The 14,665-nt window shown below is 40.0% G+C and overlaps 1 protein-coding gene across 3 annotated transcripts in view; it reads left to right on the top strand.

The window, feature by feature from the left end:
- DGKB (diacylglycerol kinase beta) overlaps nucleotides 1-14,665 on the top strand; it is a 475,459-nt gene that overhangs the window by 357,687 nt on the left and 103,107 nt on the right. For all 3 annotated transcript variants that reach the window (XM_060248589.1, XM_060248588.1, XM_060248587.1), the window contains one exon: nucleotides 12,778-12,973. In XM_060248589.1, coding sequence (XP_060104572.1) covers nucleotides 12,778-12,973 — 196 coding nt within the window. The remainder of the gene's footprint in view (nucleotides 1-12,777; nucleotides 12,974-14,665) is intronic.

Here is a 14,665-nt window from a genome sequence, read left to right as displayed (position 1 = left end):
GGCAGGATGGGTTTGGTGTCTGAGGATGGGGGCCTATGGTATTTATTACTTAGGAATATACTTGAAATAGTCCCTGTGCATTATTTCAGAGTTTGAACTTCAATACAGAAGAAGAAGAAGAATTGCAAATTTATACCCCACCCTTCTCTCTGAATCAGAGTCTCAGAGCGGTTTACAATCTCTTTTATCTCCTTCCCTCACAACAGATACCATGTGAGGTGTGGTGGGGCTGAGAGAGCTCTCCCAGAAGCTGCCCTTTCAAGGACTTGCAAGAGCTGTGGCTAACCCAAGGCCATTCCAGCAGGTGCAAGTGGAGGAATGGGAAATCAAATCCATTTCTCCCAGATAAGAGTCCACACACTTAACCACTACACCAAACTGCCACTTGGTTGTAAACAGTCTTTATTGTGCAAGACAGTCACTAATCAATTAAAATGAAAAACCTATGGGAAAAAATTCTAGTATTTATATTGCTACATATTATTATTTCCAAACAAACAATTTTTCTAAAACCTCCAACTTAATTATTTCCATTATTCTACAAATGATAAGGACACAAAACTAACATCAAGTTTTAACAAGCACACTGCTTCCATTCACTTCAGTGGGGCCTGTATCCCACTAGAATGAATGGAAACTGCTCAACAGCAATTCTCACAGGATTGCTTCCATTAGTACAAAATATGATTTATGTTAAAATTACTGTTAAAATCCCCTTTTCTGATGGGTGTACTCCAGACTTGTGTGTTTCATCCCTGGGGTGAAGGCTGTGAGAGTTGTGGGAATGTTTCCCTTGCTCATGTGGTGTGGCTAGAGTGCCTGCCAAGGTGTCATGGGCTAACTTTGGGGAGCCCCTGTTGAAACTCTGGGGATATTTGTTTTTCTCTCCTTTAAAACCTGCTTTTGGATAATTGGTGGGGCTACGAGCATTTGGGAGATGCTTGCCTTGCTTCCAGTGTCTGGCTGGGGGGTGGGGTCTGCCTAGATGACGTTTCCCTGGGAGTTTGCTGTCACTGGTTTGTCCTTGAGCCATTTCATACACTTCTGTAAGTATAGATGTCTTTTCCAGATGCACTAGGAAAGCCTTTTTTTTTTGTGGGGGGGGGTCAGTAATAGGAACCTCAAAAATGTAATCTGCCCCCAACTTGGAGAGACTGTAGAGTAACAGGTGCAGGAAGAGGTTCCCTGTGTGTTTGGTGTATGTATCTTGCATGGGGTCCATTCTATACATTTTTTAATCTCAGCCTGACATTTTTTCGGGGGCATCTTCTTTGAAGGGTCATAAATCAGTCTCCCTTAGTACAATCTGCACATAACCTGGAGGGCATCATGTGGAGGTCCCCTGAGAGTTTCATGCCTCTCACTTGCACTGTATCTGTTCTATACAATCCTGAACTTCATGAATCTGCACCTGTGATTTCCCCAGAAAGCACTATCCTGGGATCACCTCCTTTGGAGGACTAACTCAGATCCCCTCTCCAAGAACTGCTCTTGAGCAGAACAACTCTGAAGCATTGTGACTGACCCAAGGTCACTCCAGCAGGTGCATGTGGTTAAGTGTGCTGATTCTTATCTGGGAGAATCAGGTTTGATTCCTCACTCCTCCACATGCACCTGCTGGAATGACCTGGGTCAGTCATAATGCTTTAGAGTTGTTCTCCTGAACTCACACCTGACTTCTTCCCAGCAAGCACTTTCCTGGGGGCACCTTCTTTGAGTGTCCGTAACTTGGACTCCCCAAGTCCAATCCACATTTTACTTGTGGGACATGAAGGCAAAGCATCTTCGGGAGTGTGTGCCTCAAACATGATATCTCTAACTCACACAGGATCCATTCTGTATAATTTTGTTATAACAAGATGATCAATTTTTTAAAAATTCCCAGTTATGATATGGGGAAATAAAAATTGAGAGTCAGTGAATGGGAGGTGGTAAAACAATGATATAAGAAGCAAAAAAAAAAATCACTAGCGCACTATAAGGGATATTAGGATTCTGCTGTTTCAATACTTTAAGATCGGAAGTGTTCAGATCATATTTTTATGGACTCATATTTTATTGAGAGGTAAGACAATCTTTGGCTGTTTAACTGCTTAAGGCAATTCTAAAGTCTCATTAACCATAATGTATGTGACATCAGTTGGGTCTGAAACAAATATATACTCTAATTAGAACAAATAAATTAGAGACTAGTTAATAGATGTTATGCCTCATCTTAGCACTGGACTTATGCTCCATGATATGTGAAATGTAGAAAGCTGTTACAAAAGTATGTTATTATTTATGTAGTCTGTATTTTAGTGTATATTTTAATGTAATTTATCAGGATAATACTAGAGATCTACGGTTAGATTCAAAGAATTGCAAATGATTCTCCATTTGCAGAAGTTACTTTTCTTGTGTTGCTGCAATTCCTGGTTGCATTGTCCTTAAAAGCCATTTTTTGAAGGTTGAGGAATTCTTTGGAATTACATTGAAGAAAGTATTGAGGTCTTCCATGGTAAGTGTAAATCAATAGGAATCTCTTCCCTCGGTTTCATAAGCAGGAGTGCTTTTCCATTTGCCCAAGGGGAAATTTGTTCCAGAATCATAGTTCATATATTCTAGAGCCTTCCAAACATTTTGTAATATTGGTCCTTGATTTCGCTATATAAAATGAATGACAGGTTATCATATTCCAAAATCCTTATAAAATCTTATTTTGAATACTTAACTAAAATAGTAGAATTTGAGTAGTTCAAAAGGATTGCTACCTTTTGACTATGGCCAAAGAGTTATGGAAAAATTACTTGACCATTGGCAATGGATTGGTTACCTAAAGTTTATAATAATCTCAGTCAAAAAACGAGGAACAAATTATACTGTAAAGACAAATTTCATGAGATTGTACAGTCACATATTTATATGACTTAGTATATTTCTTTTTCTTCATTCTTTGCTTCTGGAAAAAATATATCTTCATTTAAATTAACAGGTATTGTTATGTTATGCCACTTTGAAACACACTGCTTAGTAGTAGCCATAGAACAATGCCATCATTTCTTGGGAAACAACAGGAAAGCAAATAAAATAGATTTGTGTTTTCTTATTTTAACTGAAAGCTAGGTTGGCATAATGGAAATGGACTATACTTTAAAACTCCTCTGTTTCTGAACAAAAGAATTTCTCCTTTACTAATTCTGAAAGTAACTCATCACAGCGGGATTCTGAGGCCTAGTGAAATAATTGTCTTAGTATACTGCCTGCTGTGTTCAATATTGAGTGAAAATGCTCTCTGCATCATCTTATATCACAATTCTCCCTTTATTTAAATAATTTTAGTCAGTTTGGGGGACACAAGACCTTTATAAATTAACAGCAGGGAAATACCAAAGGTGTCAGATTGCATATTTATCATCTTTTTCGTGTAATACTTAAATATGTATTAAGAAGTGACTGACATAAATTAGGCTGATTTCAGAAGCCACAGGCTGTGGCTTGTAGAGGACCCCCTTCTGCTTGACATTTCATCCTTGTCAAAGATCAAATTATTTTAATTTAGGCTGCAAATTATAAGGAATGAAGACTTCTTTGTGGGAATTCCCTGTGGTAATCTGACTTTTGTTGTTACTGCTGCTTGTCTGTGTGCAAAAAATATAATATGCATGCAAATAAGGTTAAAAAATATGTACTATCTAATTATCCAGCCAGTACATTCCACTTGAAGACAGTGGGAGGCCTGACACACAGTATGTGTTTGATTCATTGAGGCCTGCAGGGTATTTACACAAGATTACTTTTAATTATGAAATTAATATCTGTTTATCGAGAATGTATAGCAGTGAGTGAGTATACCCGAATGGAATTTTTTAGTAAAAGAAATCATCTTAATGTTTAATGCATATGTAAAATGTAAGAATGAGGAAGGTCTGACTCCAGTACAGAAATTAAAGACGCTTCTCAGCCTCACTGAAAGAGATTCAGGTTTTTAAAAAATTATGTTTGGTTATCCCAGCTGCCAAGTAATTTCAAGATATGTTACTAGAGTTTTCTAGGCTCACTTCCATGAAGACTACATGCAGATTTAAACTTTGGTTCTTAAAAGCAAATGTGGAATAGAGGCTGAATACCTGTGATTATTTTAATCTTCTCTCCTGATTTCAAATATTTTTTAAAAAAATTAGACACTATGCAGAGCATAGAAATGATCATACTGGACAACCTGAAATCTACAAGAAGCAAAGAAGATAGGGATGAAGAAAAGGCAACACAATGACACACAAGCAGGGAATGGTTAGATTAGAGATGGGTAACATAAAGTGGCACATATTATAAATTATAATGAGGTTGTTGAAGATGTGGGTCTTAGGAGAGCATTGAAGTAGTGGGAACAAATTAGATGAATAAAGAATTTGCAAAACCAGGAGAAGTTGGACCTGATGGCAAAAACTCTAAGCTTCATCTACACATTACAACGTTCACATGTTTGTTTGGTCTTTGCATCACACATGTGATGGGACTATTTCTGCCTTCTACATGGACATCACCTCTTTTCTGTTTGCAACAAAAGCAAGGAAGAGAGAAGCAGCTTTAGCCTCCCCTACTACTGTTTCTACATCCTCAAACTGCCTCATGGAATGGCTATTGACTCCATTGTAAAAACTGAGCCACATATTCTCCTTTTGAATATATGGAAAGGTTTTAAAATTCATAATTAATGAAAAGAATTAATTATGTTGATGTTGACAGCAGCGAAATGTACCATGGCTATAGGGTGGAAGGCAGTTGAGCCACCAAGTTGTACTAAACTTTGGGAGTACTTTGTTTTGGATAAATTGGCTGATACTATTGTAACTGTTAAAAAATCTGGACCGCATTCGGTATTAGATAAATGTTTACCCTTCTTGAATTATGCATTGGGCACAGAGTTTGTGTCTGGGAGTGATGTACATTTAGATAGTACTATATTATTATTATTAGTGTCTCATTAATTGTCAATACTTGGTTGCTTATTGTTTTTTCTGTACACTGTTCCATGTGTGTTAGTTCTGTAACTATTTATTTATTTTTCAATAAAACTGTTGAACTGGGGGAAACAAGAAAAAAAGAAAATACAAGTTTCACAGAGATTCCATGGGGCAGGTTGAGGATGTAAGTGGGGAGAGACTACAGCCTGTGAACTATAATCACAAACAGAAAAGAGTTGGTATATTCCTGAGAGGCACAAAACACTCATATGGTACCACTACCAGGCAGGGCTGGCCCTAGACTATCTGGTGCCCTAGGCAAGACTAACTTCTGGCGCTGCCCCCCCCCCTGCACTGATAACCAGTTTTCAAAAACAGATTGTCGCCATGACTTCCAGGTGTGTACGCATGCACACACAAAAAAAACCCCAATGAAACCACCCATTTGAATTAGCAGAGAGATACTTACATCCTGGTACAACTAGGGTTGCCAGCTCCAGGTGGGACCTGGAGATATCCAGCTATTACAGTTGTTCTCCAGGCAACAGAGATTAGTTCTTCTGGAGAAAATGGCTGCTTTGGAGGGGGACTCTATGATATTGTACCTGCCTGAAGTCCCCACCAAGGCCGACCTTCTCCAAGCTCCAGCCCTCAAATATCCAGGTATTTCTCCATCCAGAGCTGGCAGGGACTCCTAGCTAGTGCTCAGTAGCAAATGTTTTCAAACAAAAAGTTAGGTGGGGGATGCCTAAATTGGCACCCCCCCCTAGGGCCGGTGCCCTAGGCAGATACCTAATTTGCCTAATGGAAGGACCAGCCCTGCTACTAGGTAGAGTAACCTTACCTTCTGTCCCATTGTCTGTCCATGTATTGGATTGTAGCATTTGCATAAGCCATATGTGTAGTGTACACATTCCAAAATATGTAGGCGCAGGTTATGTGGCCACTAACTCACATAAAATCTAGGAAACATCTGTATGTAGGCTGTTTATAGATGTCCCATGGGCCTAGAGGTAAACAAGAAGATCCTGTTCCTTTTTCTTCCCTGTTTTCATAATGCTTTTTTTTTTTTAAATGTACCTTATGTAACTGCCTATGTTTGCTAAAACAGGCCACACTCAGAGTATGCATCATAGAGAAGCTCTGTCCAAGTGCTGTATATGCCATACAGTTTGATCCTAAATAGCCTATAGTAATAACACCCAAACACAATAATTGCATATTACATGATTTTATAAATTGCTGAAGTGTGCCAAGAAATGGGCATAAAATAAACTATTCTACATGAATTTGCAGATCATATTCGCCTCTAAATTTTGCTCCCTAGCACTTCAATGCTCAATGCAAATTAGATATGGTTACTATAGGTCACTTCCTTCTCTATCCCACTCAGACTGAAAAAGCTATCCAAATGCTGCAAGGGAAGTTTCCAGGGATCATTCTTCCACAATGCTGGACTGAATTGTTGTTAAGAAAATGCATATATTATTTGATCCTACTGGTGAGGTCAGAACTTTATTTCTGAGGTTCTAGTGCTTTAATCTATTTAGATGGTACAGGGTATTCAACACACAGACTTTAGCAATATGTGTCCTGGCAGAGGTATGTTATATGGCCTCTCAGCTGAAACACCCCCTCTCCTGTGCAACTGGTCACCACTGGGAAGTGGCAAGGAATTTCCAATACCTACCCTCAGAAACTTCTTACACTCCAGCAAGATAAGGGTGGGGGGGAGGGAGGGATCATAACACTGAATCCTATCTAGCTGTTGGGAGTCAGAATTCTGACTCACTACCCGGGGAAACATGAAGAGACACCTTGATGAGTTTGGCAGGGGTTAGATTTCTGACTTCTCTCCCCCTCAAAAAACCAAAATATTTGCTGCCCCTGCTGGCACCTTGCAAAGATGGTGGTTGTTTGGGGGGGTTTTTTGGAGGATCACAACACCAAGGGGTAGAACATAGTGAGAACTTGGGCATGGATTTGCAGAAGGCTGCTTCTCAGTGGTGTTCTAACCCCACCGTGGAAATTTATTGCATTTTCAGGCATAGGGGAGAAATTTCTATGTTGGATCCATAGGACTGGCATACTGGGAAAGTTTTTGCCAGACACTTGCAAACACACACAAAAAATTGTTCTTTCCATCCTCCAAGGAAATGGATCTCTGTAATTCAGGGATTAGTTGTAATTCCAGGAGAACTCCAGGCCTCCCCTGGAGATTGGTAAATTTAGGGGAAAGCATATATGTCATCACAGGTGCTTCATTATTACTTGCCTGTTATGTCTGCTCAAGAATTCTGTGCCACAGGCTGGGCTAGGCCTCAGTGTTCCTCCGCAATAAAATGAGGAACAATGTACACCAAATGACAAAAATGCAATCAGTGTGCACATAGATCTGTATTTAATTTACCTCAGGGCTTCTGTCATATGGAGGCATTAGCTAAGATGCCATTTTAGTTCCTGTTTTCTGTTTTTGGTATGTTTTGAACTTTGGTTGTGTAGGCCCTGCCTTCTAAGCTGTCAGAGTCCTCCCATGCACAGGACTCTTCCCATGAACACTCATGCACTGGAATATTTCTGTTTTCTACTGTGAAATGTAGGGTGTGCATGCGCATATGTAAACATATGACGCTGCCTTATACTGAATCAGACCCTTGGTCCATCAAGGTCAGTACTGTCTACTCGGACTGGCAGCAGCTCTCCAAGGTTCTCAGGCAGATGTCTTCCACATCACCTACTGCCAGATCCTTTGACTGGAGATACTAAGATTGAACCTAGGGCCATCTTCATGCCAAGCAGATGCCCTACCACTGAGCCACAGCTGATAGCCCCACGCTGTTCACATGTTGTACAGTCTGTATTATCCTTAGAGTTCATCCCATGAATGAAGTAATGTAAGATTGACAGGCTGAAAGCAATTAGTTGAATCTAGCCAGCTTTTTCACTCAGTCTCACTTAATTCATCTCCTTATTACAGCCCCTGTTCCAGTTGCTTTTCACCCATGCAGGTCTCATAATCCCTAGCATAGTCTTTCTGATAGGTAAAGGGAACCTTTCATCCTTTTTTAACTGTTGGGACACCCAGCTGAATCCAACCCAGTAACAAAAAAGCAGTAACAACATTTTTATTTTTCTATGGTATTAATTATTCATTTTTAGCTCTGTTTGATCCTGTTTTAGTCATGTTGTACTGGAAGTGACTTGCAAAATTAATGAATAAAATTCCATTAAACATAAAAAGCATTATTAAATATAGCACAATAAATAACATTAATACAAACCCGAGCAATGATGTTGCATGAGTTTCATCAGGACCCAAAACTGATCAGTTTAAAACCAAGTTAACAACAAAGATTAAACTAAAATCTCCATAATTGTTGGCAGCCAGTAAATACAATACAATAAAACATTACAGTAGTGTGGTCAAAATTTTATTTATATCATTGTAAAATTAGATTCAAGCCACCAACATGTAATAAACAGTCATATAGCATCTGGCCTTTTATTTGCCAACAAGTTAAATGATAGGAGGATAATGTATTATTATGATTCAGAATATATTTTTCAGACTTCGGGTTCAGCTAGTGGCTTCTAATCTACACAGAGGATGTGAACCCAAAGGACATCAGAGGGCCATACACAGATTTTCTTTTTACTATTTTGAATGAATTCCAGGGTTGCACTGAGAAGCAAGGGGTGGGGAAGGAAATGTGGTTATTGTGCCCTACAACATGCCCTACAACATGTTAACATGATCTCTGCATCTTGATAACCATATGGCAACATTTGCAAATCTATATTACACTTGGGAAGCAGCAAAATAGAGGATTCAGTCATTCACTGTGTCTTTGAACCCATTTTGATTATTTCTTCTTGACTCACATGTGTCTTGATGTGTGATCTGGACAAATTTGTTTTCTAGGGTTATACATTTCAGACTGCTCTTGAGAGCAACTCTGCTTGTTTCTACAGTAACAAAAATTACTAAAATTAGCAACTGTTAAAATGTTTTTCAAAGGATTGTGTTATCCCTGACTCAGCCTTTTCCATGAGGCAGCAGGGTGTGGAGGCTCTATGGGAGTTGGGGGGGGGGGAGCTGATGAGGGGAATATGCTGATTTGCTGCTTCCCCCCGCCCCCGTTGTTTCCTGCACAGAGATAGCGCCTGCTGGTTTGTATGCCTTTTGCTCCTCACCTTGGACTTTGCAGGCCCCCCTGTACAAACTGCTTATGCCAGGATCAGGTGCAACTCTGCAGTCACAGCTGAATCACTGAATGTGCCAAGGGGATGGGGATGTGACATGATTCAGCACCATCTCTTCTCTCACTACTTATCTCATGCTAGTGGATTGACAGCTTCCAGTCCTTTGTTTACAAACCCTCTATGCTTCAGCCTCCACATGACAGAACTTGTTCATACCTGTGTAATGGAAAATATAATTATAGGACATATTAGAAATATAACATGCCTGCTGTGGAGATGCTTCTGTGGAGCATCATCACGATTCTTGCCTGATATTTCCAGATGAATGTGGGAGCATGATTTAGGAATTAGGATGGCTTTGGATGTTCAGATAAGGAGGTGTTTTCTATAAGAATAGTGTGAACATTACTGTCCCAGTAACATGGGAAAGTGTCCACAGTAAGACTAGTTCAATCAAGAATCAATCAAGCATCTCACACTACAGGAGTTGATCATTTGTAGAATTGAAAACCTAGCTGTTTTATATCAATTCTGACCATTTTTTATAAAAGGTAGTTAAATGTTGCCCTACCTACGTATGTAAACCAAATTTTAAATTCCAGGTTGAGAAGGAAGCCGCTCCATAACACAACAGTGTGTATTAGAATGCTATGTGTGAAGTGGTTGTGCAAGAGGCTCTTCTTGTTGCTCAGAGTAATTTTAAGCACACAGAATTTCCTATGAGAAGGGTAGCATGTGCATAGTTGAAATTGGCCCAGATCAAATAAGGATTTTATCATACATATGCTGCATTTATATGCATTCAACATGCCAGATGATTCATTTTGCATGTAATCAGTTATTATTTAATTACACTATTTTATTTGTCTTTTCCAAAAACTCATAGCAGAGTGCAGGGGGGAAAAATCGCCTTTTTATTAGAGGGAGTGAGCCCCCAGAGAATGAACCCCCTGACCCAGAATGCTAGAGTGCCAATTACTGCTGATTTTTAAGATGGCTTCTGTACTATCTATATTTGTTCACTAAGCACTATATTGACAATGTCAATATGTTCAAACTTGGTCACTACATAGACATTAGATTGAGGCGGGGGGGGGTGGGACTCAAGGAAGAAGGGACAGAAAGCTAGCAAAAGGATCCAAGATGTGGTCTTTCTGCTATCCGAATAAATGATATACTAAAATTTATAGAATGATTACTTAAAAGAAAAATTATAGCATTTGTGATTCAGCTTGTGCTTCAATTACAGACATTTTAAATTAATGCTACTATGTTAACTTTTATACAAGGTCTGTAGTACATTTACTGTAGTAAACCACATTGAGTGAAACTGTTGCTTTGCATCTCTTTACACCATCTCATCTTGGACTAACCTACCTGCTAGAACTCCACCTACACCATGATTACATGTTTGGTGGAGCAGAAAAACTCAGTGTAGGATGTAATCTCCTCTACGACCTTCCTGCACAGGGAAGAGGAAGAGGAGCTCAGCATGAGCTCCAATGACTGACTGACCCTCTTCCAAATTGTGTGTGTCCTCAAGCCCTTTTAGGACAGCACCAGCATTCTCTGTGCCCATACGACCAGGCTGGGACAAGTCATCCCCCTGATTCAAGGTCTGAACTGGGCTCTGGAATCTGCACTGCAGTTAGGCCCCAATGGAATACCTGTTCTTCCATGGACCAGGGCCTTAGCAGAGAGATTGCAGGTGGCCATCACCACCAGGTTGCATCCTCTCTGCAAGAAAGAGGTGTACAAGCTGGGTTGTATGTGTGACCCCAGGATAAAGGCAGCATTGTTCTCTGAAATGCGGAGAATGCAGGCCAGTAGATGTGGCCAGAGGAAACAGCAGGTGGAGGAGGCTAGGGGGAGAAGCAGGAGGAAAAGCGACAACCCAGCACTTCTGCCTCAAAAAGCCCAGCTAAGGAGAAACCTCATTATTGGTTGTCAGTGGTGACTGGGAGGTCAGCAGCAGCAGGGATTCCAGGCCTGCCAAGGCAGAGGATTCAGCAGAGGTGATGGTGAGGGAGCGCCTTGCCAAGTTCCCTGAACCTGTCTTCAGCCAGGGTGGACAAGTTGGCCTTCCTGAAGGTCAGCCTCCCTCTGCTATGCTACCCCTATCTGGACCTCACAAGTTAAGATACAGGCCCCTATTCCTTCTCCTCTCTGGCTGATCTGGCTGAACTTCCTCACCCAACACCTACCTCAAGCAACAACATCTACCTTGTATCACCTGACTAAAGATCACTTTGAAGGGATTTCTACTGGTCTGCTGGGGCTGGAGGGACCATCAAGCTGTTGTGGGGTAACTTTGGGGAACCCATGTTGAAACTCTGGGAATGTTTGCCTTTCTGGCCTTCAGAAGTTGCCTTTGGAGACTTGGTAGGGCTGTGAGCATTGGGAAGATGCTTGCCTTGCTTCTGGCTGTGTCTGGCTGGGAAGGTCTGCCCAGCTGAAATTTCCCTGTGAGTTTGGTGTCACTGGCTTGTTCCTGAGCCATTTTTTTCTTGGGGGGTGGTGGTGTCTGTAACTGGGATCCCAGAAATGTAATCCATCCCAAATTTGGAGAAATTGTAAAGGAGTGGGTCGTGTTCTCTGTATGTTTGTTATGTATAGCTTGGTGGGGGTCCATTCTATACACTTTGGAAGCTGTACCTCACAAATTTTCCCAAAAGCACTTTCCTAGCTTGATCATAGTCCTGTTGGATTTGCAGTGCCACAGTGGCACTGGTTCTGCTGGGTACATTACACTGGTTGTTCTGGGCTTGCAAAAATGTCTCCACTTTCAGTTTCTACTAGAGATTCTATGGTTTGACCTTAGTCCTTTGGAAACAATAATTTGAATCCCATAAATGCAATCCTCACCAAATTTGGAGGGCAGATAGATGAGAGATCCTCTGCAAGTGTGGTCTCTCTAGTATGCCAGGGTGTCATTCTACCACATCACAGAGTTCACAAACTGAACCAGTTTCTTTAGCACCAAAAAGTTCATGACAGTGGTTTGCAAACCTCGCATGCCATGAACCATGAATTGAACTGCATTTTCCCAGTCCATGCCCATCCTTATCCATGTGCCCTTTATGCTTGGGAAAGTGGCAAAATAATATTTTTGTAGGTTTTTCTCAAAGGGCAATTGCATTTCTGTGACTTAACAGAATATAAGCTGGTAGAAGAAGATATCAAATATGTTTTACATATACAAAAATCAGTGTTGTACTTTCAGAATGAAGACATTTGCTTACAAACTTCTAAAATTCAGCAACTTTGATTTTTAAATGTTTGAACCTGTGTCCAGGTTGATTCTCAAGCCAAATTTCACATTCATTGTACAAATCATCCTGATATTATGTTGAATAGAAGTGGCAGAAGATGGGGAAAAGTAGCATCCCTTACCTATACATGTATTCTTTCAGATCAATAACGTTAGGGCAGTCACTCTCTCTTGGCTTAACCTACTTTATAGACTGTTGTTAAAATAAAATGAAGGAGAGAGGAACACTGTTATAACTCATATTGGGACCCAATGGGGAGAAAGGCAGGTTGTAAATATCTAAGCAAGACTATTCTGATACCCATTTATTCTCTCACTGATTTATTCATTTGTATTTCTCTCCTTTTTGCCAATAAGTGTGATGGAATCCAGCTAGACTTAAACAACGTTTCCCTTGAAGGGATTGCTGTTTTGAACATTCCAAGCATGCATGGAGGATCAAATCTTTGGGGTGACACCAAGAAAAGACGAAGCCATCGTCGCCTTGAAAAGAACAGGTCAGATAAAAGAACCACTGTAACAGATGCTAAGGAACTGAAATTTGCATACCAAGGTGAGTGCCCAAATGGAAATGAATTGTTGGTTCTGTGTTCAAACTTCCAGTTTAAACGTGTGCTTTGCAAATAACAGATGACTGCTTAATGTATGAGAGCAGTCTAGCTGTGATTTTTAAAGGTAGAGGATTTATAGAATAGTTCTAACTAGGTCAGGTGAAAAGTTTAAATCTATCAGCTATCCAAACAACATGCTTCCTGTCTGGGCTCAGATTCCGTAATTCCTTGACAGCTTCAGCAAAGGATTTCTGTTCTCATTTCAGATGAATGTATTTTGTACTTTGTACCTTATATGAAAAATTATTGTTTTAATAGAGAAGTTTGTATATACCTGGTTTGCAGTGTTTTACAAAATGACAAGGATAGTTCAAATGTTTGTTCTGCAAGGTTAAGACACCAAGGCAAAAACATACTTGAGTGTTAATCTCTGTGTTCAGTTATTTACTTATACTAAATAAATATGCTTGAAATTTGTTTTTATTTTCAGCGTGGAACAATAATGACTAGGTCTAACAAAACCCATATTTTATCAGAAATTATTTAAAACATCTAAACTTTTTCTTATTTATATTTCTGTTCTTTCTGATGTTTTAATTATCCTAAATAGGCTTTGAAATTAATGTTCAAATTTGGTTTCCAGTTACAGGCACAGGTACCAAGGTGTAAACGGAACTCAGTTTGATTTTGCAGCTTGTCCTGTAATCTTGTTGCAGCTATGCTGATTGAACAAATGCTGGCCCCTACTTGGGTGTTTGTATTATCTATATTGTAATGACAGGGAGATTTTGTGTGCTGAATATTCATACTGTGATTAATGGAGATGCCATAATGTTATGGAATATCCCTGGTCCTAAGTGCTAAAGGAATTAAAATGTCATTACTGCAGTATTAACAAATAGCTCATCCTCTACTATGGGTGAGGTGAAAGATCAGTTTGACTGGGATTAGGATTACAAAAGGTACTAAATTCTGTTTATTGTTGAATTGGCAATTGGTCTTTAACATGGCTTTTTTGTAGCAGGAACTTCTTTGCATATTAGGCCACCACACACCCTTGATGCAGCCAGTCCTCCTAGAGTTTACAGTAGGCCCTGTAAGAAGAACCCTGTAAACTCTTGGGGGATTGACCACATCAGAGGTGTGTGGCCTAATATGCAAAGGAGTTCCTGCTACAAAAAAGCCCTGCGTCTTTAAAGCATCAAAGGGTTCTAGAATTATGCAGAGCTGTATGAGTAGGCAGAGAAAATGAAAACTGGAAATTGACTTGGAAGAAATACCAATGGGCAGATACTGCCAGACATGAAGCACAAAGGCAGAATGAACTGCTGACCCAAGAAACTAGACCCAAGGGAAGAGTAGGTGGAGGAAGCAGAGAAAAGAAACATGAAGGAGTCAGAAAGTAGAACAAAGAGGAAAAATGCACAAGATTTTAGGAAAAACTGTACAAAATTTTAGGAAAAACTGTACAAGATTTTAGAAAGGAAAATGTATAACTGACTGTAAAGGGATAAGGAGCTAAAATAGTGTTAGACCAGGCAGTGTAACCAGGGGAGGGGGGGCAGTGTCACAGGCACACCAACCACCATGTATAATAGAGTGGGGCAAGCATGGAGGAGCAATGAAGATCATGGGCATAGAAGACAGCGGGAAATATTCAACAAAAGAGCTAGGCAAAGCAATTTCAAAAACTG

The sequence above is a fragment of the Heteronotia binoei genome, chromosome 10 (assembly GCF_032191835.1).
Source record: "Heteronotia binoei isolate CCM8104 ecotype False Entrance Well chromosome 10, APGP_CSIRO_Hbin_v1, whole genome shotgun sequence".
NCBI lineage: Eukaryota > Metazoa > Chordata > Lepidosauria > Squamata > Gekkonidae > Heteronotia > Heteronotia binoei.
The sequence above is the reverse complement of the archived record's forward strand: the minus strand, read 5'-3'. Positions and strand labels throughout refer to the sequence as shown.